The sequence below is a fragment of the Amblyraja radiata genome, chromosome 29 (genome assembly GCF_010909765.2).
Source record: "Amblyraja radiata isolate CabotCenter1 chromosome 29, sAmbRad1.1.pri, whole genome shotgun sequence".
Taxonomy (NCBI): Eukaryota; Metazoa; Chordata; class Chondrichthyes; order Rajiformes; family Rajidae; genus Amblyraja; species Amblyraja radiata.
In genome coordinates, this window is record NC_045984.1 from 6,582,584 (window position 1) to 6,606,006 (window position 23,423).

Sequence of the window (23,423 nt, forward strand, 5' to 3'; positions counted from 1 at the left end):
CAAGACAGTGTCACCTGGACCATCAAGCCTGCCTTTCCATTTAATATGATCATAATTACACTCAGGAAAGTGGATGGAGAAAGAGGAAGACAAAATATAAATTGTATTGGGGAGAACTTGATTAGTACGGGTGTCAGGGGTTATGGGGAGAAGGCAGGAGAATGGGGTTAGGAGGGAGAGATAGATCAGCCATGATTGAATGGTGAAGTAGACTTGATGGGCCAAATGGCCTAATTCTGCTCCTATCGCCTATGAACAAACATGATCCCTTAGCAGCTTGAGAATGCTGTGATGGGACAACTTAAGAGCATACATTGTGGAAGTAGGCACAAATGCTGGAGCGTCTGAAGAAAGGTTCCGAACTGAAACATTAAGAAGGAATGACCGGGATGAGAAAGGTCTTTGGTTACGTTGGTTGCTTTCCTGAGGGAGTGTGAAGTGTAGATGGAGTGAATGATGGGAAGTCTGGTCCATGTGATGGACCAAGCTACATCCATGATTTCTGTATGGGAAGGAACTGCAAATGCTGGTTTATTCTGAAGATAGACACAAAATGAGGAGGAACTCAGCAGGTCAGGCAACATCTCTGGAGAAAAGGGACAGGTGACTTTTCGGTTAGGGACCCTTCTTCGGTCTTATAAAGTTATCTGCTCAGTCCAGGGTTGGTGAACTTTGACCACGACCTACCCGAGTGGATCACCAGAAAAGAAAATGCTGCCAATTGCAAAGATGTCAGAAAGGGTGGGTGAGGGAAAGAGACAGGAAGATTGCTACCTGTGCTGTAGAGCAGGTTAACGTATGATGAGCATTTGTCAGCACTGGGCCTGTACTCGCTGGAGTTTAGAAGAATGTGGGGGGACCTCATTGAAACATACAGAATAGTGAAAGGCTTGGATAGAGTGGATGTGGAGAGACTGTTTCCACTAGTGGGAGAGTCTAGGACTAGAGGTCATAGCATCAGAATTAAAGGATGTTCTTTTAGGAAGGAGATGAGGAGGAATTTCTTTAGTCAGAGGGTGGTGAATCTGTGGAATTCTTTGCCACAGAAGGCTGTGGAGGCCAAGTTAGTGGATATTTTTAAGGCAGAGATAGATAAATTCTTGATTAGTAGAGGTCTCAGCGGTTATGGGGAGAAGGCAGGAGAATAGGGTTAGGAGGGAGAGATAGATCAGCCATGATTGAATGGCGGAGTGGACTTGATGGGCTGAATGGCCTAATACTACTATTCCTTATGACCTTATGATTACCTCTCATGTCACCAGTAGCTGATGTTTCCCAACCTTTGCTAACGTGATCTCTGACTGATTGCTCAGGCCCAAAGGAACTAAAGTAACTGTTCCAGTACATCGAACGGGCCAACTGGACTTTGGACTTTGAATAGTGGTGCCAGATATGGCAGCGCCCACATGTATAATATATGCCAAATGAATTTCACGGTGTGGTTGCATATGTGACAATGTCACCGGATGTCGGCTTTGAGATCAGGCAATGCTCAAGCCGAGTTTTTCTCTCCTAACAGAGGGAAGGGTTCCTCAGTGTGGCCTAGCGTAGTTTAGTTTAGAGATACAGCGTGGAAACAGATTTATAGGCCCACTGAGTTCGCGCCGACCAGCGATCCCTGTACACTAGCGCTATCCCACACTAGGGACAATTTACAATTTTTACCGAAGCCATATAAACTACAAACCTGTACATCTTTGGAGTGTTTGAGGAAACCGGAGCATCCGAAGAAAACCCACATGGTCACGGGGAGAATGTACAAACTCTGTACACACACCGCCCGTGGTCAGGATTGAACCCGGGTCTCTAGCGCTGTAAGGTGGCAACTTTACCGCTGCGCCACTGTGCGGCCCCATTAGCTGGGCCTCCTGTTGCTTGATCTGTGGCTCAGATCTGGTCTGAGTACTGAGACATTACTCACAGAGCCCGATTATTGACGGGTTAGTCACACTCAATCCCAATGAGAGTCCCACATGTCTAACTGGTGAATGTGCGCCTGGAAACGATGAGAGGATGGCGGTTCTGAAGTACAGAATCCAGCTCATTGTACTTCCCAAAATACCCTTTCCAGAATTAAATCCCTCTTAATTTGCTGTTGAAGGAATCAATGTTAACTGTCCCCCAGAAACCTGCTCCAAAGACCGATCACTCACATTTCTTTTCTTCCCCCCCCTCCAGAGTAATTGTGAGTTTATTCCACTTCAAACAGCTATCTGGAAGCCCGAAGCAATGCAAACAAAACAGTTCACCAAGCACTGAACTTGTTACAGTAAATAACCTAAGGAAATGAGTCAAAGGATTAATTTCTTTCAATGGGCAAATGGCAAATCTCCGACATCAAGTGCTCCACGGCAACAATTAACAGCAGAAAGGGGGAGTTCCCTTGGAAAAATTCTCTTCTACCCGAGCCAACATGCACCTGAGTGTTTATCTAAACGAAGGGTTATTCCTGCAGAGAATCTCGAGATGTTTTAATTTATTACCCTCGACAGCACTTTCCTTGCCGCTTGTCACATAAGAATATGAAGTCATTATGTATGTTCAGCCAAACGGCCTAATAAAATGTAAAGAGGCACTCTCATCTACTCACATAAGACATTTGGCACATTAACACTGAGGTGATGCCCTTGCTTTCTTAATGGGATTTATACATATTTAAAATTCTGAAGAAGAGTCAGATCGGACGTTTGTGTCAGCCACTCAACGCTCAATCCCAGAAGCAATCCTACCACACAAGGACGAAAAGTGCTGGAATAACTCAATGGGTCAAGCAGCATCTCTGGAGTACGTGGATGGGTGATGTTTTTGGGCTGGGAGTCTTCCTCAGACTGAAGAGGAATCTGGACTCAAAACGTTACCTATCCGTGTTCTCCAGAGACACTGCCTAACCTGCCGGGTTATTCCGGCACTTTGTGTCTTTTTGTGTAAACCAGCATCTGTAGTTCCTCGTTTCTGAAAAATTAATATTGTTGTGTAGAGTAAAACTTTGGTGGATTAACAAGATTCAAGATTCAATTTAATTGTCACATGTACCAATAAAAGTACAGTGAAATTTGAGTTACCATACAGCCACACTAAGTAAAAAGCAAAAATACACACAGCACATAAAATAAAATTTAACATAAACATCCACCACAGTGGAATCAACATTCCCCACTGTGATGGAAAGCAATAAAGTTCAGTCATCTTCCTCCTTTGTTCACCCGTGGACGGGGCTTTTGAACGGGACCATTGCCGATGGTCCGCTGTTCAAGCCCTCTCGTCGGGATGATGGAAACTCTGGCATTGGGATGGATCGGAACACTCCGCGGCATGGAGTTCCCGAGTCGGCCGCTTCTTACCGGAGACCGCGGCTTCACGGTGTTAAAGTCCACAGGCCCCGCGGTCGGAGCTCCAACACTGGCGATCCTCGGCTAAAGATCCCAGGCTCAGCGATGGTAAGTCTGCGCCGCACCCGGGGCTTGAAGCTCCCGGCCGGTCTCCAGGAAAGGCCGCACCACTCCACGTTGTAAGCCGCAAAGGAGCGGGGAGATGCGACACGGAGTAAAATCGCATCTCCGTTGAGATAAGTGACTGAAAAAGGTTTCCCCCGATCCCCCCCCCCCCCCTACATAAAATATACCAAGAGACATTAAAACAAACATTCAAGACATGCTAAAAATAATAAACACAGAGAAGGGACAAGACAGACTGCTGGCGAGGCAGCCATTACGGCGCCACCAGGTGGTAGACATGATCGTTGGTGAATCTGTGGAATTCATTGCTACAGACGGCTGAGGAGGCCAAGTCATTGGGTATTTTTAAAGTGGACATTGACAGGCACTTGATTAGTCAGGGCATGAAAGGTTATGGGGAGAAGTAAGGAGAATGGGGTTGAGCACCCCAATGACTCCACTTCCTTAGAAGGCTTAGGAGATTTGCATGTCCCCAACAATTCTCACCAACTTCTACAGATGCACCTTAGAAAACATTTTATCGGGATGCATCACAGCATGGTTTTTGAACAGCTTCATCCAAGACCGCAAAAAATTGCACAGAATTGTTGGTGCAGCCCAGACCGTCACACAAACTAACCTCACTTCCATTCTCCTCACGCTACCTTGGCAAGGCCTCCAGCATGATCCATGACAAATCTCACCCTGGTCACTCCCTCTTCTCCACTCTCCCATTGGGCAAAAGGTATAGAAGTGTGAAAACGCACACCTCCAGATTCAGGGACAGTTTCTTTCCAGCTGTTATCAGGCAACTGAACCATCCTACCAACAACTAGAGAGCAGTTCTGAACTACTATCTACCTCATTGGAGAGCATCGGACAATTTCTATCTTTAATCGGACTTTACTGACTTTATCTTGCACTAAACGTGATTCATGTTATTCCCTTTATCATGTATCTGTACTGTGGATGGCTTGATTGTAATCATGTATTGCCTTTCCGTTGACTGGTTAGCACGCAACAAAAGTTATTCACTGTACCTGGGTATATGTGGCAATAATAAACAAAACCAGGGAGAAATAGATCAGCCATGATCGAATAGCAGAGCAGACTCAATGGGCCTAATGCTGCTCCTATGTCTTATGGCTGGTTAGCACACAACAAAAAGTGTTTCACTGTCTGTACCTCAGGACATGACAATAAACTAAACTACGATCAGTGACAAGCCCAAGACTTAAATTGGCATTAATCGTTAGAAATTGACACATCTCACGTGTAGGTCACAGGTCTACAAAATGAACAAAAAAGAAAAATAGACACATTATGCCGGTATTCCATGTTGCACTACAGATTGGGGGTTGTGACCAACAGTTTGATCAGAGCACAAGGGGGCTTGACTTTATTTTTAACAACGATGAATGTGGCCTGAAACTTGTCAAAAGAAAGAACTTTTCCTTGTTCTAAAACAGCCGCAAAGAAATTCACGAAAAGAACGCACACCAGAATTTAAAAATAGGCATCTATTTCTGAGAATTTATGGGGCGATTTGATTGAAGTTTCAAACTATTAAGGAGATGTGGTCATGATAGATTGAGAATAACTATGACAGTTTCACTGGTTCAGGAGTCTAGACAAGTACAGCATAGAAATAGGCCCTGTGGCCCACATAGTCTGTTTAGTTTAGAGATACAGTGCGGAGACAGGTCCGCTGGCTCGTCAAGTCCACGCTGACCAGCGATCCCCATACACTTGCACTATCCCACACTAGGGACAATCTATAATCTTTACCAAAGCCAATTCACCTACAAACCTGTACGTCTTTGGAATGTGGGAGGAAACCGGAGCAGATGGGGAAACCCACGCGGTCACGGTTAGAACGTACACGCTCCCAAACATAATGTCAAGATAAATTATTCTCATCTGCCTGGTCCATATCCCTCCATCCACTGCAATGCCTCGTGCCAATCTAAATTCTGCTTAAAAGCCACTATAGTGTCTGCCGCCGCCTCCACCACCATTGGCAGCACGTTTCAGGCATCCACACCCTCTGCTTAAGAAAATGTCCCCGCACGTCTCCTTTAAACTTTGCCGCTCTCACCTTAAAGCTTGCTCTCTGATCCTTGATACTTCCACCCTGGGAAAATTGAGGTCTAAGGAGCAATCCCAACTTCCGAGCCAGGGGTTGGAACAGGCGAGGTTTTAAAAATACTTCTATAAGTTGATGCGATTAAAATTTAGAACTTTTTTCAATAAATGACAAATGGCTGAGAGCTTTATATTACTCAAAGATATTAATGGTTAGGGAGAGATAAGGACAATGTGTGGAGTTGGCGCAGAGATCTGCTGTGATCTTATTGAATGGTGGAATAACTCCAGTCACTGAACAAACTCCTCACATCCCTCGGTTTAGTTTAGATACTGCATGGAAACAGGCCCTTCGGCCGACTCTTTAGTTTAGAGATACAGCGTGGAAACAGGCGAAACGGGTCCGCGCCGACCTGTGATCCCCGCACATTAACACCAGCCTACACCCACTAGGGACAATGTTTTTTTACATTTACCAAGCCAATTAACCTACAAACCTGTACGTCTTTGGAGTGTGGGAGGAAACCGAAGATCTTGGAGAAAACCCATGCGGATCACGGGGAGAACGTACAAACTCCGTACAGACAGCACCCGTAGTCAGGATCGAACCCGGGTCTCTGGCGCTGTATTTGCTGTAAGGCAGCAACTCTACCGCTGCGTCACCGTGATCCATTGATCACCTGCTTTACGTGATCTATCAACTGTTCACACTATTCCTATGTTTCCACTTTTGCACGCATTATCAACACACAAAGGGCAATTTACGGAGTTATAGAGACATACAGCATGGAAACAGGTCCTTTGGCCCAACTTGCCCATCCTAACCAAGGAGCCCCATGTACACTCGTCCCACATGCCCGTGTTTGGCCCATATCCCTCTCAACCTTACCTATCCACAAACATGTTCAAACGTCTTTTTAACGTTGTTAACCTGCCCCAACTACCTCCTCTGTCAGCTCGGTCCATACGCCCACTGTGTGAAAAAGTTGCCCCTCAGCTTCCTATTACATTTTTAAAGGGGCAGCACAGCGGCATACCGGTAGATTTGCTGCAGTACAGCATCAAGAGACACGGGTTCGATCCTGACTCCGGGTGCTGTCTGTACGGAGCTTGTACGTTCTCCCCATGACCGTGTGGGTTGGTGAATTAAGATGATGCTATATGGGTTTTATGCATTGAAGTAAAGGCAGGCAAAAGTGAATGTGAGTGTTATTATTTAACTAGTTTCATGGCCTATGAATCAGTTCATAAAACATTTATGAAATACTGCAAGCACTGACATTTACTGGACCATTCTCCTAGATGATGTTGCAATGTATGTTTACACTATAATCAGTGTGTTACATAGAACACAATGTGCTAGAGTAACTCAGCAGCTCAGGCAGTATCCAATTAACACTCCAGGTGCCTGGAGAACACGGATAGGCAACATTTTGGTTTGGGACCCTGCTTCAAGACCTGCTGAGTTACTCTAGCTCTTTACGTTCTATGCAAGATTCCAGCATCTGTTGTTCTTTGTGTCTCCAGACTTTCTGTGCAGTGTCTGATCTAAATTGGTTCGTTGTGAAAAATCATTCCTTGCTTTGAAAATGTCAGTTTCACAGAGAGGCTGCAATAATTGCCCCCTACAGGACCCCGTATTGATTGAAAGATTAGAAACCTTCAGTCCACACCGACCATCGATCACCCGTTAACACCAGTTCTAATGTGCGCACACTTTCCCATCCACTCCCTACACACTTGGGGCCATTTTACAGAGGACAATTCATCTACAATCCCGCACGTCTTTGGGATGCGGGAGGAAACCGGAGCACCCGGAGCGAACCCACGTGGTCACAGGGAGCATGCAAAATCTCCACAAGGACAGCACCCGAGGTCAGGATCGAACCTAGGTCTCTGGCGCTGTGAGGCAGTAGCTCTACCACCTGCACCACTGTGTTCTCCTCACCCTTTTCCAAGCAGGTTAAAGCAACACTTCAAATGATGGACGAGCACAGGGCAGCCAAGAAACCACTAATTGCAGGCAGGGATTGAGCAAAGAGCAGAACGTGGGAGTGTATTTTAATTCAGAGTGACGGAGACTCCCACAAAGGTGACATGATTCACTGTGAGCCTGTGACCATGGCTGTCGAAAGTCAATTTAAATGAGAGCCCAACAAGCCCAAGGTCTGATCCTAATTTGATATTGATGCCAGTACATTTCCAGTAAGAGTAGCTAGAAAGGGAAGATTTTCCATCCACTAATTTATTGGACACAATCCAATTGCAAAAACTCTCTACAATCCAATTAACACTCCCGTAGCTGACTGCTATCTTTTTAGTGCCTGCTTATCTCTGCATGCACTGGGGATTAAATTGTCACAGGCCCTGATGAATGGAACTCAGCTGTTCTGAATTATCCAAAACAACTCAATTTTTTTAAATATACGCAACACTTTTGATCAAAACTTGATGGCGAGCTACATACCGACAAACACTGAACACACCAGTCAAATGCTTAGTAAAAAGAGTTGTACTTTAAAAAAGGCACACAGAGAAGGAAAGATAGAAAGGTTTAGGTATGTATTCACAGAGTTTCGAGCTAAGCAACTGAAGGCCTACCCGCAATGGAGGAGCAATTATATCTACATCTATCTTGTGTGGCACGGTGGCGCAGTGGTAGAGTTGCTGCCTTACAACGCTTGCGTTCGATCCCGATAACGGATGCTGTCTGTACGGAGTTTGTACGTTCTCCCCGAGATCTTCGGTTTCCTCACACACTCCAACGACGTACAGGTTTGTAGATTAATTGGCTTGGTATAAGTGTAAATTGTCCCTAGTGTGTGTACGATAGTGTTAGTGTGCGGTGATCGATGGTCGGTGCGGACTCGGTGGGCCGAGGGGCCTGTTTCTGCGCTGTATCTCTAAACTAAACTAAAGGTATGTCCTTTTATTCTGAGGCTATGCCCTCTGATTCTAGACTCTCCCACAGTGGTGCAAAACAAAACAGAAGCCTGAAATCATTACTGCAATTAAGACAGTTTGAAGTTTCGTTTACAAAGTCAAGGAAGAATGCAGAGACGGAAAGTAGGAAATCATGGAGAGATTTGAAAATAGAGAAAAGAATATTCATTTTTGTTTATTGATGGTCTATTGAAGGTTGCCAACAAAGGAGTTGATTTGTGCATGAAACCTAGCACGACAATATGAGTGGCAGAGTTTTGGATAATCTCATATTCAAGGAGAATATCAGATCATATCTCCATGATCTCATATTTGAGTGATATAGCGTGGAAACAGGCCCTTCAGCCCAACATGTCCCTTTGATACTAGTCCCACCTGCCTGTGTTTGGCCCATATACCTCTAAACTTAACCTCTCCATGTACCTTATGGAGAGCTCACACGATGGACATCTCATATTCATATAGAGATCACATGAAAACTGAAGAGAGACACAAAATGCTGGAGTAACTCAGCAGGACAGGCAGCATCTCTGGATAGAAGGAATGGGTGATGTTTCGGGTCGAGACCCATCTTCAGACTCTGATGAAAGGTCTCAACCCGAAATGTCTCCCATTCCTTGAGATGCAGCCTGTCCTGCTGAGTTACTCCAGCATTTTGTGTCTATCTTCGGTTTAAACCAGCATCTGCAGTTCCATCATACATCATATGAAAACTGGTCAGGAGACCATTGGAATAAAGGGGTCTAGATATAACAAAGGTATGGGACCAGCAGATCATAGAGTCAAGAGTCGTTTGTACCAACAATGAAAGAATAAACTAAGATGAGGGGGGGGGGTCCAAATCTAATTTTGGGGTTATGTTGGCATTATATCTGTCATCAGGATGTCCAATAGTTGGATTGTGTAAAGACATCTGCAAGGGACAGTGATAGAAAGGGTTTAGGAGAATGTTCTTTAACCCTTGGGGGGCCAAAATGTTGGGAGACCTCAATGTTTCCAACACAGAGTGCTGGAGTAACTCAGTGGGTCAGGCAGCATCTCTGGACAATGTGGACAGATGACACTTTGGGTTGGGACCCTTCTTCAGACTGAAGAAGTCCCGACTCAAAATGTTATTTATCCATGTTCTCTGGAGGTGCTGCCCGTGCTGTTGCCTTATTCCAACTCCATGTCCTTTTGTGTAAACCAGAATCTGCAGTTCCTTGTTTCTACATTCCTCCTCCAGATCTCCCTTTAATATAAGAGTGGTTATAAAAATGGCGGTCCAATGGTAACGGGACGGTCCACCTAGGCAGCTGTGGAGCCGTGATATCGACCTGCAAAGTCGGCCGTGGTAAGTCGGCCATGGGAACGGATCAGCCGGCTCCAGCCAGAGTTCCAGGGCTCCGGCCGCAGGGGGCAAATTCTACCCCTGATCGGTGTGGAAGTCCCAATGAGATTGAGATAGGCCGTCTCATCTGTCATATCTCCAGTCATGTCAGTAACTAATCTAAATCCCACTGTATTCTTAGTTAGTTTAGTTTATTGTCACGTGTATCGAGGTACAGTGAAAAGCTTTTGTTGCGTGCTATCCAGTCAGCAGAAAGACAACACATGATTACAATCAGGCCATTTACAGTGTACCGATACATGATAAGGGAATGATGTTTTGTGCAAGTTATAAACAGCAAAGTCTGATCAAGAAGATTCTGAGGGTCACCAATGAGATAGATAGTAATTTATTTAAGACGGAACTGCAGATGCTGGAAAATCGAAGGTACACAAAAATGCTGGAGAAACTCAGCAGGTGCAGCAGCATCTATGGAGCGAAGGAAATAGGCAACGTTTCGGGCCGAAACGTTGCCTATTTCTTTCGCTCCATAGATGCTGCTGCACCCGCTGAGTTTCTCCAGCATTTTTGTGTACCTTAGAAAGTAATTAAGTTTAGTTTAGAGATACAGCACGGAAACAAGCACATTGGCCCACCGAGTCCACACCGACCAGCGATCCCTGCACATTAACACTATCCTACACACTCTAGAGACAGTTTACACTTACACCAAGTCAATTAACCTTCAAAACCTGTACATCTATGAAGGGCGAAAAACGAAGATTTCGGAGAAAACCCACGCGGTCACGGGGGAACGTACATACTCCCTACAGACATAGTACATAGTCCGTACATAATCGGGATTGAACCCGGGTCTCCGGCGCTGCAAGTGCTGTATGGCAGCAACTCTACCCACTGCACCACTGCGCTGCCCTCAGGACTGCTCTCTGGTTGTGGTAGGATGAAACATAGAAAATAGGTGCAGGAGGAGGCCCTTTGGCCCTTCGAGCCAGCCCCACCATTCAAGATGACCTTGGCTGATCTTCCAGAATTAGTACCCCAATCCTGCTTTCTCCTCATATCCCTTGATTCCGTTAGCCCTAAGAGCTTTTTCTAACTCTCTCTTGAAAACATCCCGTGAATTGGCCTCCACTGCCTTCTATGGCAGAGAATTCCACAGATTCACAACTCTCTGGCTGAAAAAGTTTTTCCTCATCTCAGTCCTAAATGGCCTACCCCTTATTCTTAAACTGTGATCCCCCCCCCCCCCCCCCATGGTTCTGGACTCCCCCCAACATGGGCAACTTTTTTCCTGCATCTAGCCTGTTCAACCCTTTAAGAAATTTATACGTTTCTATAACATACCCTCTCATCCTTCAAAATTCCACTGAATACAAGCCCAGTTGATCCATTCTTCATGAATGATGATTTCAAGGCCCATGCTTTCTGCCCCACCCTCTACACTCGTGTGTTGCAAGTGGCGTCTTAAAGGACGTTCTCTGAAATAACATTACAAATGTAGCTGAAGAAAGCAGCATCTCTGAAGAGAAGGAATAGGTGATGTTTAGGGTCAAGACCCTTCTTCTCGACCCCGAAACGTCACCCATTCCTTCTCTCCAGGGATGCTGCCTGTCCCGCTGAGTTACTCCAGCTTTTTGTGTCTTTCTTCTGTTTAAACCAGCATCTGCAGTTCCTTCTTACAAATGTAGCTGCATGATTGCACAGCGAAACCTCTTCTAACTTAAGCATTTGGCAGCAATTGTTCATCTGACTTGAAATTTTATGATTCAAATTAAAAGAATCTTAGAAGGTGCAAGAAGGATCAGCTTCCTAGGAATTTGGAGAGGGTTTGGTGTTTGTACGCCAACGGCTGTGGCGCCAAGCTTGTTTGCCATCCTAGGTTGGCAGGTTAGAATATTCCTAAGGAGCCCTTTGTAAACCAATGGAAAAATCATTCATTCCAAATAAATATCCAGTGACTGTGCCTCCACCCTCTCCTTCCACTCTCTGAAATGCCACTTTACCTTCTTTGGTATTCCTTTTAGTTTAATATTGTTATGTAATGAAATGAAGGACTCTGTTTCACGAGCTATCCAGTCAAATCATACTGTGCACCAGTACAAATAAACCATACACAAGTACAACCAGTAATGCAAAGAGAAAAATGATCAGAATGGATAACATAGAGCTACAGTTACAGCCCCAGAGAGAGTGCAGTTTCAAAAAGTCCATGGGTCGCAATGGGGCAGGCTGGAAGATTGGAGCTACTTCGATCCCTTAGCTTATAAGACGTCTGCAAATATTCAGAAAACCCGATGACATGGCCTCCACTGCCACCTGTGGCGATGAATTCCACAAATTCACCACCAGAAGTGCATAAAGGATGGCATTGAGGCCCTTGGGAACACAGAGAAGCCCTAGTGACAGAAGTGACAGAATACTTCACAACCTCAGTTCTGGGTTTTCTGAGTATCACATCCAGATGCCCACCTCTCCCTACCTCTTGTGGAAGATCATACATCGTCTAAAGAAGGGTCTCGACCCGAAACGTCACCCATTCCTTCTCCCCAGAGATGCTGCCTGGCCCGCTGTGTTATTCCAGCATTTTGTGTTGATCTTTGATGTAAACCAACATCTGTAGTTCCTTCCTACGCATTTCCCACACCGGCCTCAGAACCCACACATCCAGGGTGGAAGCAAGTCACTCCCTATTTCCAAGGGACCTGAGAAGATGGTGGTCCCAATGCAGAGGGTGGTCCCAACACAGTACAAGCACATGGGGGGCTGGTGTCTAACAAGTCCAACCCAGTGACAGCAGATCGCTTTTTTTCTCTTCAGAAACTTCTCAGCAACAAATTATATAGCACAGAGAAACTTAGGGACCAATAGCCATCCTTGCGAGGGGCAGCCAACAAAACATTTGACAGATGCCACTTAATCTCATTCACTTCATGGAGCGGGAGTAAAAACAAAATGCAACCCACTTTTAAAGTAAAACCATCCGTGAAGAGTCGGTCCTTAAAACATTCTGTCCAAAGATTAGTCGTAATGTTCTTGGTTTTACTCACCTGAGCCCCGCACAGCGCGCCACATCCCAAGAACAAGCTAACTAGCAGCCACAACTTCCAACAGCGCCTTCTCCTGAGGGGGTTCAATTGTTGGAGGCGATAAGGGGGAGAGAGAGAGAGGAAGAAACACATTTAGAAGGGAAATTACTGCATAATTAACAGCTTTCCCCCAAGACACCACAGACCAAAAATAAATCGTGTTAATTATTTGATTGCAACCAATTAAATAATGGGGATTAATCATGTTAACACCGATTGTGTTATGTTGTAGTAAATAATAACACGAAAGATCACGTGCATTAAAAAAAAGAGAGAGACTTTAAAAAACTTTGAAACGCTAGACCCGTTTCTAACTTGGCGTAAAGCAGAACAGTTCAAACAAAGTGAACATACCAGGAATACAGACTTGATCCCATCGCTGATGAAGTCAGATTGAGGACTTATCTTGGACTGTCATCTCGTCGTTTCATTTCCATTTCAACCTCCAGTGCCAGCAGGCTGCAACACTGACAGCTCCCAAACTTGCAAAGGTGTCGGAGTCTTTTCCAAAAGCCAGCTGCCCCGAGCAATGAGGACCCAGCAAAGGATTTTGCAATATTCACTTGCGCTCCGCACAGCCAGGTCTCAGTCTTGTCTTTCTGGTTTGAATGCTTTTGCGTAATTCAACGCGCTTCTTCAATGCACTCACTCCCACCTCCCTGCGATTATACGTCTCTCTCCAACAACTTCTTCTAAAAAAAAAATCACCGCAGTTTCACAATCATCAAAAATCCTTCAAGCTCCAACCTTCTCATAAATCTTCCTGTCCTTTGAAATGCAAACACGTGTTTTACAAGTCACTTGGACTAGATCCCTCTAACTAACTTAGGTAAGTGGCCCTGACTCGGTCCACTAACTGGGGAATTCCAACAGATCTCTGTGCTCAGATCTTCAGGAATGGTGCAAAGTTTTAAAGTTTCCAGCCGCTAGAAACCCCAAGGAGTGAGAAGCTTTTTTTTCCCGGGTGTCTCATGTGTTCATCTGTGCTTGTAAAATAGCAAAGGCAGGCTCGGAGCACGGAGATACATATTCATGAGCGGGGCGTGTTTCTGTTTAAAGGGACAGGATCGCGTTGGGATCACCAATGTGAAATGCATTGTTTTAGAGTCAAACAGCATAGAAACAGACCCCTTGGGCCCAACTCGATCTTGCCAACCAACATCCCCCAATCTAAGCTATTCTACCCACGTTTGGCCCATATCCCTCTAAACCTTTCCTGTCCTTATAAGCTGTCCAAATCTCTTTGAAATGCTGTTATGGTACCTGCCTCAATTGCCAGTTGTGAGTGACACAGTTGGTAGAGCTGCTGCCTTACAGCGCCAGAGGCCTTGTTCGATTCTGACCTCGGTTGCTGTCTGAGTGGAGTTTGCACGTTCTCCCTGTGACTGCATGGGTTTCCTCTGGGTGCTCGGGTTTCCCCCCCACATCCCAAAGATGTGTAGGCTTGTAGGTTAATTGGCTTCTGTAAATTGCCCCATGTATAGGAATAGGATTAATGTGCGGGTATCGCTGGTCGGCACTGAATAGGTGAGCCAAAGAACCTGTTTCCTTGCTGTATTTCTAAACTAAACTAAACTGTGTAATACTTATTGAGATAGTAGGACAGATAACCTGAAGAGTGAAAATGTTAAACTTGACAAGGTGAATTAAAGCAAAGACCAGCAAATCCCTGCTTTTATTGTGTGGAACGTCAGAACAATATTGGCCTGGATAGAGTGGATGTGGAGAGGATGTTTCCACTAGTGGGAGAGTCTACCACCAGAGGTCATAACCTCAGAATAAAAGGACATAACTTTAGGAAAGAGCTGAGGAGGAATTTCTTTAGTCAGAGGCAGGTGAATCTGTGGAATTCATTGCCACAGACAGCGGAGGCCAAGTGAACAGATATTTTTCAGGCAGAGATTGCCAGTTTCCTGATTCGTAAGGGTGTCAGGGGTTATGGGGAGAAGGCAGGAGAAAGGGGTTGAGAGGGAAATATAGATCAGTCATGATTGAATGGCAGAGTAGACTTGATGGGCCAAATGGCCTAATTTTGCTCTTATAACTTATGAACGTATGGATGTTAAATTCACTCAGAGTGCAGGTGGTGGTGCAGGGATGCAGTTGGCATATACCTGGGGGTTTGCAAGTCTGTGAAACTGCAACCGTATGCTTGGGGGTTCCCAGGTACAACTACGGAGACACAAGAAACTGCAGATGCTGGAATCGTGAGCAAAACACAAAATGCTGGAGGAACTTAGTGGGTCAGGCAGCATCTGTGGAGGTAATGGACAGGTGACGATACGGAATGGCCACTTTCCTCAGACTGATACATAAATACAGAGATCTGTGTGTGAGACAGAGGGAGGAGTTTAGTTTAATTTACAGATACAACATGGAAACAGGCCCTTCGGCCCATCTTGTCCACGCCGACCAGCGATCCTGGTACACGGGCCCTATCCTAGGCACAAGGGGCAAATTATAATTTTTTTCCAAAACCATTAAACCCACACACCTCTATGTCTTTGGAGTGTGGGGGGAAACTGGAGCACCTGGAGAAAACCCACATGGTCACGGAGAGAACGTACAAACTGTATACAGACTGCACCTGTAGTCACGATCGAACCCGGGTCTCTGGTGCTATAAGGTAGCAACTCCTAGCTGCCCCAAAGTTCGTTGTGCATCACAATGAGAATCTATAGGCATGGGTGTCGAGTCTCTGTATATCAGTAAGGGGATCTGACCATGCTAAATAGAGGATCTCTGAGGATCAAGAGGACCTGTTGGAAAAATAAGAGATTTTAAAGATATGTTTGGGTATTACTATATAACAGGGATATATGATCATACATCTAAAGCTCTGGTAGAACAATGACACAGCTGATAGATTCACTGCCTCACAGTCGACCCGAAACATCACCCATTCCTTCCCTCCAGAGATGCTGCCTGTCCCGCTGAGTTACTCCAGCTTTTTGTGTCTAACTTTGGTTTAAACCAGCATCTGCAGTTCCTCCCTACATCTCTCGATCATGAAGTCAGATGCTGTCTGTGTTCTCCCTGTGACAGTGTCTGTTTCCCCCGGGCGATCTAGTTTCCTCTCGCATCCCAAATATACGTCCAGGTTTGTCAGTTAATTGGTCTCTGTAAATGACCACTAGTGAGTAGGGAATTAATGCAAAAATAGAATAGCATAAAACTAATGTGAATGGATGATCGATGGTCGGTGTGGACTCGGTGGGCTGAAGGACCTGCTTCCACGCTGTGTCTTTCAAGCAGCCAATTCAATCAGTATGAATAGGGAAGACCCTGCTATAGACTACACTTCTTCCCAACCTGTTTCCTGTAAAGACTCTATCAGGCAGCATCTCTGGAGAAAAGGAATAGGTTGTAGCTGCGCCTGCTAGCACACGCAGATATCGGACCCGGCGTTCGGAAGCCGCGGTCACGTGACTCGGGAGGGGCTGGTGTTTTCGCGCGTTTTTTCCCTTGTGCGCGTAAGTTCAGCGCTGACCACCGATGTGGGCAGACGTGTCTGATAAACCTGTATGCTGCAACTTGAGCTTACGAATAAAGTTTTGTTGAAAACTTCAGTAGTCGTTTCTCAGACCGCTAAAAGGTAACGGTTCAGATTGAGACATTTTTAATTTAGTTTCATTTAGAGATACAGCGCGGAAACAGGCCGTTCGCCCCACTGAATCCAGCGATCCCCGCACATTAACTCTATCCTAATATATACACACACACACACACACACACGAGGGACACTTGCATTTTTTTAATACAAAGCCAGTTAACCTACAAATCTGTACACCTTTGGAGTGTGGGAGGAAACCGAAGATCTCAGAGAAAAGCCACGTGGTCACGGGGAGAGGGCACAAACACTGTATAGACAGCGCCCCTAATCAGGGTCAAACCAGGGGTCTCTGGCGCTGTAAGGCAGCAACTCTACCGCAACGCCACTGTGCCACCTTTCTTCAGATGTTTCTCTGTACTAGGCCAGGAGTATATTTTGATGGGGAAATGCCCTGTGTGATGGCAGGTTGCATAATTGTCACAGCTGAGTTAAACCTAGATAAGGAGTATATTGCAAACAAAAATGGTCAGTGTTGACTCATTAAATCCCAGTTAGCCTGAGGCCCAGGCAATGTCCTGATATTTGCATTTACATTATTTCTTCACTGGTTGCTTTGAAAGATACTCACACAATGGAAAAAAAAACCCTGTGTTTAGAACTGCAGCTTTGTGAATGAGTGAATCCTAACTCAGGGCTCCATGATCTATTTGTTATTAGTATATCGAGGGATTTGTATACAAATTAATGGAAGCTGGGATTTAAACTTTATACAATGCCCCCCCGATACTTAATGACATGTTTCTATGAAGCACACAACCTACATTACACTTTCTATGTGAACGCTACGCTCATTCTGGTAACTGCTGTTAATGTTTATGCAGAGTGTCCATTTGATTATGTCTGGAGTCTAGACCACATTACGTGTTTGATTGATGCGATGGACATGAGGGTCTGTGTCCAACCTTCCTGGTGGTCCAGGTGACATTTGTAACCGAGATATTTATTTCTGGGGCAATGTGGTTCAGAAGCCTGGGAGACAGGAGGGTAGGATGATGAGAATGGGACAGACACACGTTTACTGGTGGTGGGAGAAAGGAAAGGACGGGGAAGACACTGCATTAATTGACCATATAATCGTGACATTCAGGGAGATCAGAGGCTGTGTATCTACAGCACAATGTGCTGGGGCAGAGTGAGCCATTGTCACACCCCTTTTGTCTCTTTATCTCCTCTAGCTTTTGTCAATTACTCCACCCATCTGCCTCTTGTATCCACCTATCACTTACCAGGCTTTGTCTCTCCCCAACCTCTCTTTTCCAGTTTTCTCCCACTACAATCAGTCTGAATTTTGTGGCACGATGGCACAGCAGTTGAGTTGCTGCCTAATGCCCCTGTCCCACATAGGAAACCTGAACGGAAACCTCTGGAGACTTTGCGCCCCACCCAAGGTTTCCGTGCGGTTCCCGGAGGTCCCCGGAGGTTTTTGTCAATCTCCCTACCTGCTTCCACTACCTGCAACCTCCGGCAACGACCTGCAACCTCCGGGAACCGCACGGAAACCTTGGGTGGGGCGCAAAGTCTCCAGAGGTTTCCGTTCAGGTTTCCTAAGTGGGACAGGGGCATTACAGCGCCAGAGGTTCGATCCTGACAACGGTCTGTACGGAGTTTGTACATTCTCTCCGTGACCGCATGGGTTTTCCCCGGATGCTACGGTGTCCTCCATAGACATACACGTTTGTAGGTAAATTGGGTTTAGGAAAAATTGGAAATTGTGTAGGATAGTGCTAGTGTATGGGGATCGCTGGTCAGCGCGGACTCGGTGGGTCGAAGGGCCAGTTTCTGTGCTGTATCTCCAAACTATCTCTAAATTAAAGTAAACTGAAGAAGGGTGACCCGAAACATCGTCTGTCCATTCCCTCCACAGATGCTGTTTGACCTGCTGAGTTACTCCAGCACTCTGTGATTTCCTTGTGTCTCCATTCCCCTTGTTCACTCAGGAAAAAATTAATCTTCTTCGTCATCATTTTTTGTTTGCTTCCGCACAACATTTATGATCAGAATTAGGCGATCCTAAATTAGATTTTTGTTTTAACCCTGATTATACTCACAAGTTGGTAAGGCCACGTTTGGAGTATGGTGTTCGGTTTTCATCACCGTGTTATAGGAATGATATTATTAAGCTGGAAAGGGTGCGGAGATTTACGGGGATGTTGTGAAGAATCGTGGGCCTGAGATATAGGGAGAGGTTGGGCAGGCTCGGACTCTATTTCTTGAAGAACAGGAGGATGAGGGGTGAGGTGTACAAGATCATGAAAGGATTAGATAGGGTAAATGCACCGTCTATTACCATTAGTAGGGGACTGAAGAACCAGAGGACATAGATTTAAGGTGAAGGGGGGAAGATTTAATAGGAACCTAAGGAGCAGGTTTTTTACACACAGGGTGGTAGGTATATGGAACGAGCTGCTGCTAGAGGAAGTGGTTGAGCTAGTTAGTATCACAACTTCCCCCGCACATTCATTCTTTTCCTGCACAATTAAAGCATGGCATAGTCTTCACCCTACCATAGTTACTCAACCAAACACAACTAAATTTAAGGTAGCTCTTCTTCTCCAATAATCCTTTCTTTGCCTAAGTCCACTCTCCGTCACCTCCAGTTTAAATTCCATTTGGAATATTTTGGAGGACCAGGAACCAGGAACCAAGAACGTTTAAAAACAATTTGGACAGGTACATATAAAGGATTGATTTGGAGAGATATGGGCCAAACGCAGGCAGATGGGATTGGTGTATATGGGGCATGCTGGCCGGCATGGGCAAGTTGGGCCAAAGGACCTGTTTCCACGCTGTATGACCCTATGACTACTAATTGGACAAATGCCCAAACACTGACTCCCCTGATCTAAAACTATTTGAGCAAAACACAAAGTGCTCGAGTAACTCAGTGGTTCAGGCAGAATCTGTAGAGGGAATGGAAAGGCAACGTTTAGGGTCGAGACCTTTCTTCAAACTAGGACACTAAGAGCTGGAGTAACTCAGTGGGTCAGGCAGCATCTCTGACATGGATCGGTGACGTTTTGGGTCGAGACCTTTCTTCAGAATTCTCCAGTCTTCTTTAGACTCAGAGGCTGAAGAAAGAAGCTGACCGAAACATCACCTGTCCATGTTCTCGAGATATGCTGCCTGACCCGCAGAGTTACTCTAGCACTTGGTGTCGTTTTTTGGAAACCAGCATCTGGAGTCCTTGTTTCTACCTTCTTCAAACTACTTAAGTTGTTTGTATTACAAATATTTATCTTTCTGTTGAATATGTTCCCACAGCTGGCTGCTGTATTGCATTGATTTGACTGTGCGGTTCTTTACGGGTGAGCCTATGCATTGAGTGCATACAGGGCCCGTGGAGGTTGGGGAAGATATATCTGAGCCTGTTTATCTGCTTGGGCAATGAGCACCTACATGCCTTTCCAGCAGGGGACAGTATAGAGCTAATCAGGGGCCATTTTTGTTCCTCGCCCCAACTACATAGCTACTTGAAACACCTCTCTTTACTGAACCCGACTGAGATAATTATCTCTGCACCAGTCCAGGACCAATTTTAGCTTCTTCATTGTTTTTGTGCGCCAGAGACTCTCTAGATCATTTTCTATTTTTAACTGCATTTTTCATAGTTAAACAAATCTTTTCCAGCTACAGATAGCTGGCCGGTGAACTCATTCTCGTCTGGTTATGCATCTTATACTCTTTGTTTCCCAAATTGCACACAGTCTAAACATGAGCAAATAAGTGGAAACAAGGAACTGTTTCAAGAAAGAAACACCCAGTCTGAAGAAGGGTCTCATTCCTATTCATGTTCTCCAGAGATGCTGCTTGCCCTGGTGAAATACTCCAGCACTTTGCGTCCTTTTGTGCAATAACCAGCATCTCCTGTTCCTTGTTTCTGTGAGGAGCTATGGAGGCAGGTTTTCCAAGGAAAGACACAAAGTGCTGGAATAACTCGGCGGGTCAGGCAGCATCCCTGGAGAACATGGATAGATGACATTTCAGGAAGGGGAGTTTAAATAGTTTAACCTATTAAACCATAACTTTAAAATTTAACTCCCCGTTCCCATTTCCATAATAACCTTTCTGTCCTGGGCCTCCTCTATTGTCAGAGTGATGCCACACGCAAAATGGAGAAACAGCATCTCGTATTCCGCTTGGGTAGCTAACAACCCAACGGTATGAATATTGAATTATCCCACTTTAGCCTCTGGAAATCACCCCCCCCCCCTTCCCTTGTTCCTCCCTAGCCCATCATTTCTCCCCCTAGCACCTCCCTGGAGCCCTAGCAGACCTTGCACCTATCCCATCCCCTCCACCGTTACACCTCATCAATCCTCCAGCTTCACATTCGCCACTCTCTAATCCCTTTTATCTCACACCTTGTGTGTGTTCATCTCTGGCCTTTGTCCAACCATCTGCCTATTAACCCCTCCCCCTGCCCCCTGGCCTGTGTTCAGTTTTGACCTGTCAGGCTTTGCTCTGATCCTCCACTCATCCTCTCACCCTTGAAATCAGTCTGAAGAAGGGTCCCAACCCAAACCGTCACCTATCCATGTTCTCCAAGGATGTTGCCAGACTCACTGAGTTACTCCAGCACTCTGCGTCTTTCCATGACCAACAATAATCACTGCTGCCTCATTACTCCAGTCATCTGGTTTTCATCCTGAACCTCTGATGCTGTGTATAAGTTCCCCCTCTGATTTCTGGCGTGGATTTCGGGAGTGCACTGTTTTACTCCCATGTCCCAAAACACATGCTGATTGGCAGAATGTTTAAGAAAGAACTGCAGATGCTGGAAAAATCGAAGGTAGACAAAAATGCTGGAGAAACTCAGCGGGTGAGGCAGCATCTATGTAACGAAGGAATAGGTGACGTTTCAGTTCAAGACCCTTCTACAGACAGGGTAATCAGTTACTGTGAATTACCTGCTGTAGGTGCTTGGTAGAAGAATCAATGCGGAGTGTTTGATTGAAAGAACAGCATGGAAACCGGCCCTTCGGCTCACCGAGTCCAAACTGGCCATCTTATCACCCTTTCACACTAGTTCTAGTCCAAGCTGGGAAACCTGGGACTCTGGCGCAATGAGGCAGCAAATCTACCGCTGCGCCACTGTGCCGCTGTTATGTTAGGGCATGTGATATGTGTTCGGAATCTCAAAGCTGGTGTTTCAAAAGAGGAAAGGGAGAAAGCTGAAGTAAAAAAAAACAAGTGAGACAAGGAGAAAATTCACGGAAGCAGTGAATTCCATCCTCACAATTTCATCTGAATAAACATAAAAATAAATAATTCCATGCCGTTTGCGAAACATGTTGAAAGTGATATTATTGTGAAATTGGTTCTATTTTGGAATTTATTTGTTCATCTAAAATAATGTAACAATAATGACAATAGAATTTTTTCCCAATTAGGTCTCTTCTGGCAACTAAGAATCCTGTTCTGGGAAATTCTCATTCAGGAAACCAGCACACTAACAACTTTGGAGTGAATCCAGCATCGATTTAGCCCCACAATAACAGTTGTGATCCAGATTCTGAAACCTGGTCTTGACAGAGAGTGGCGGCGATTAGATTAGACCTGGACAGTCTCGGTAAGGGGAAGGTCTACTCAAAATTGGTCCACTTTGGAATGGAATTTGGGAGGTCATGTTGCAGTTATATAAGAGGTTGGTGAGGCCACATTTAGAATATTGTGTTCAGATGCGGTCACCATGTTACAGGAAAGATGTTGTCAAGCTGGAAAGGGTTCAGAGAAGATTTACCAGGATGTTGCCAGGACTCGAGGGACAGAGCTATAAGGCGAGGTTGACTAGACCAGGACTCTATTCCTGCAGTGCAGGAGGATGAGGGGTGATCTTCTAGAGGTGTACAAAAACATGAGAGAAGTAGATTGGTTTTTGATACCCCTACTCTGTGCAAATACTCTGTGTCTTGCACAGAGTAGGGGTATCAAAAACCAGAGGATATCAGTTTAAGGTGAGGTGGGAAAGATTTATTGGTAACGTGAGGGGTAACTTTTTCACACAAAGGGTGGTGAGTGTATGGAACGAGGAAGTTGAGGCAGGTACTGTTGCAATATTTAAGAAACATTTTGACCGGTACATGGATAGGACAAGTTTAGAGGTATATGTGCCAAACGCAGGCAGGTGGGACTAGTGTAGATGGGACATGTTGGTCGGTGAGGGCAAGTGGGGCTGAAGAGCCTGTTTCCCTGCTGTATGACTCTATGACATGTACAAGAGAGCAGAGAACACTGTTGCTCAGTAGACCATGGCCTTTGTCTTCTTGTTCCTCAAACACTCTAAACTTCAGTTGGCCAAAGACTGTGCTGGTACGCTTTGGCGAATGGCGAATTCCACCGCAGACTTTAGATACACAGTGCAGAAACGGGCCCTTCACCCACCGGGCTCAGACCGATCAGCGATCGCCCCGTACACTAACCCCATCCTGCACAAGAGGGACAATTTACAAATGAACCAAGCCAATTAGCCTACAAACCTGCACGTCTTTGGACTGTGGATAAAAACTGGAGCACCCGGAGAAAGCCCACGCGGTCAGTGTGGGAACGTGCAAACTCCGCACAGACAGCACCCGTAGTCAGGATTGAACCAAGATCTCTGGCGCTGTCAGGCAGCAATTATACTGCTGCACCACCGTGCCGCCCCATTGGTTTAATATTTTGTGGCGAGCAGGCTCTCAAGTTGCAGGAAGTGGTCTACACTTTCCATTCATTTCCACACATGGTGGTGGGGGGGGGGGGGGGGGGGGGGGGGGTTCAGAAGACCCTGATTTTGTTGATGTCAAGTGTAAGGCTCAGTCTCTTGCTTCAGCGTAATAGTCAGTGAAGACAGTGCTGGGAAATAACCGAGGGAAACAGTTACATTTCTGAATGATGGAAAGCCAATAGAGATATTGATCAGCATGGCGGAAAATTGCTCTCTAACTTTAGGAAGG

The 23,423-nt window shown here is 45.6% G+C and overlaps 1 protein-coding gene across 2 annotated transcripts in view; it reads right to left on the reverse strand.

Moving 5' to 3' along the window:
- The window catches only part of adamtsl5 (ADAMTS like 5), a 164,564-nt gene extending 150,696 nt beyond the window's left edge, over positions 1-13,868 (reverse strand). For both annotated transcript variants that reach the window (XR_004416204.1, XM_033046489.1), the window contains exons 1-2: positions 13,233-13,868; positions 12,840-12,912 (exon numbers count right to left, since the gene is read on the reverse strand). Coding sequence is in view for 1 of the 2 variants with exons in the window: in XM_033046489.1 (XP_032902380.1) it covers positions 12,840-12,912; positions 13,233-13,255 (96 nt within the window). In the remaining variant the exon portion in view is untranslated. The remainder of the gene's footprint in view (positions 1-12,839; positions 12,913-13,232) is intronic.
- Between the last annotated feature and the right edge of the window lie 9,555 nt (positions 13,869-23,423).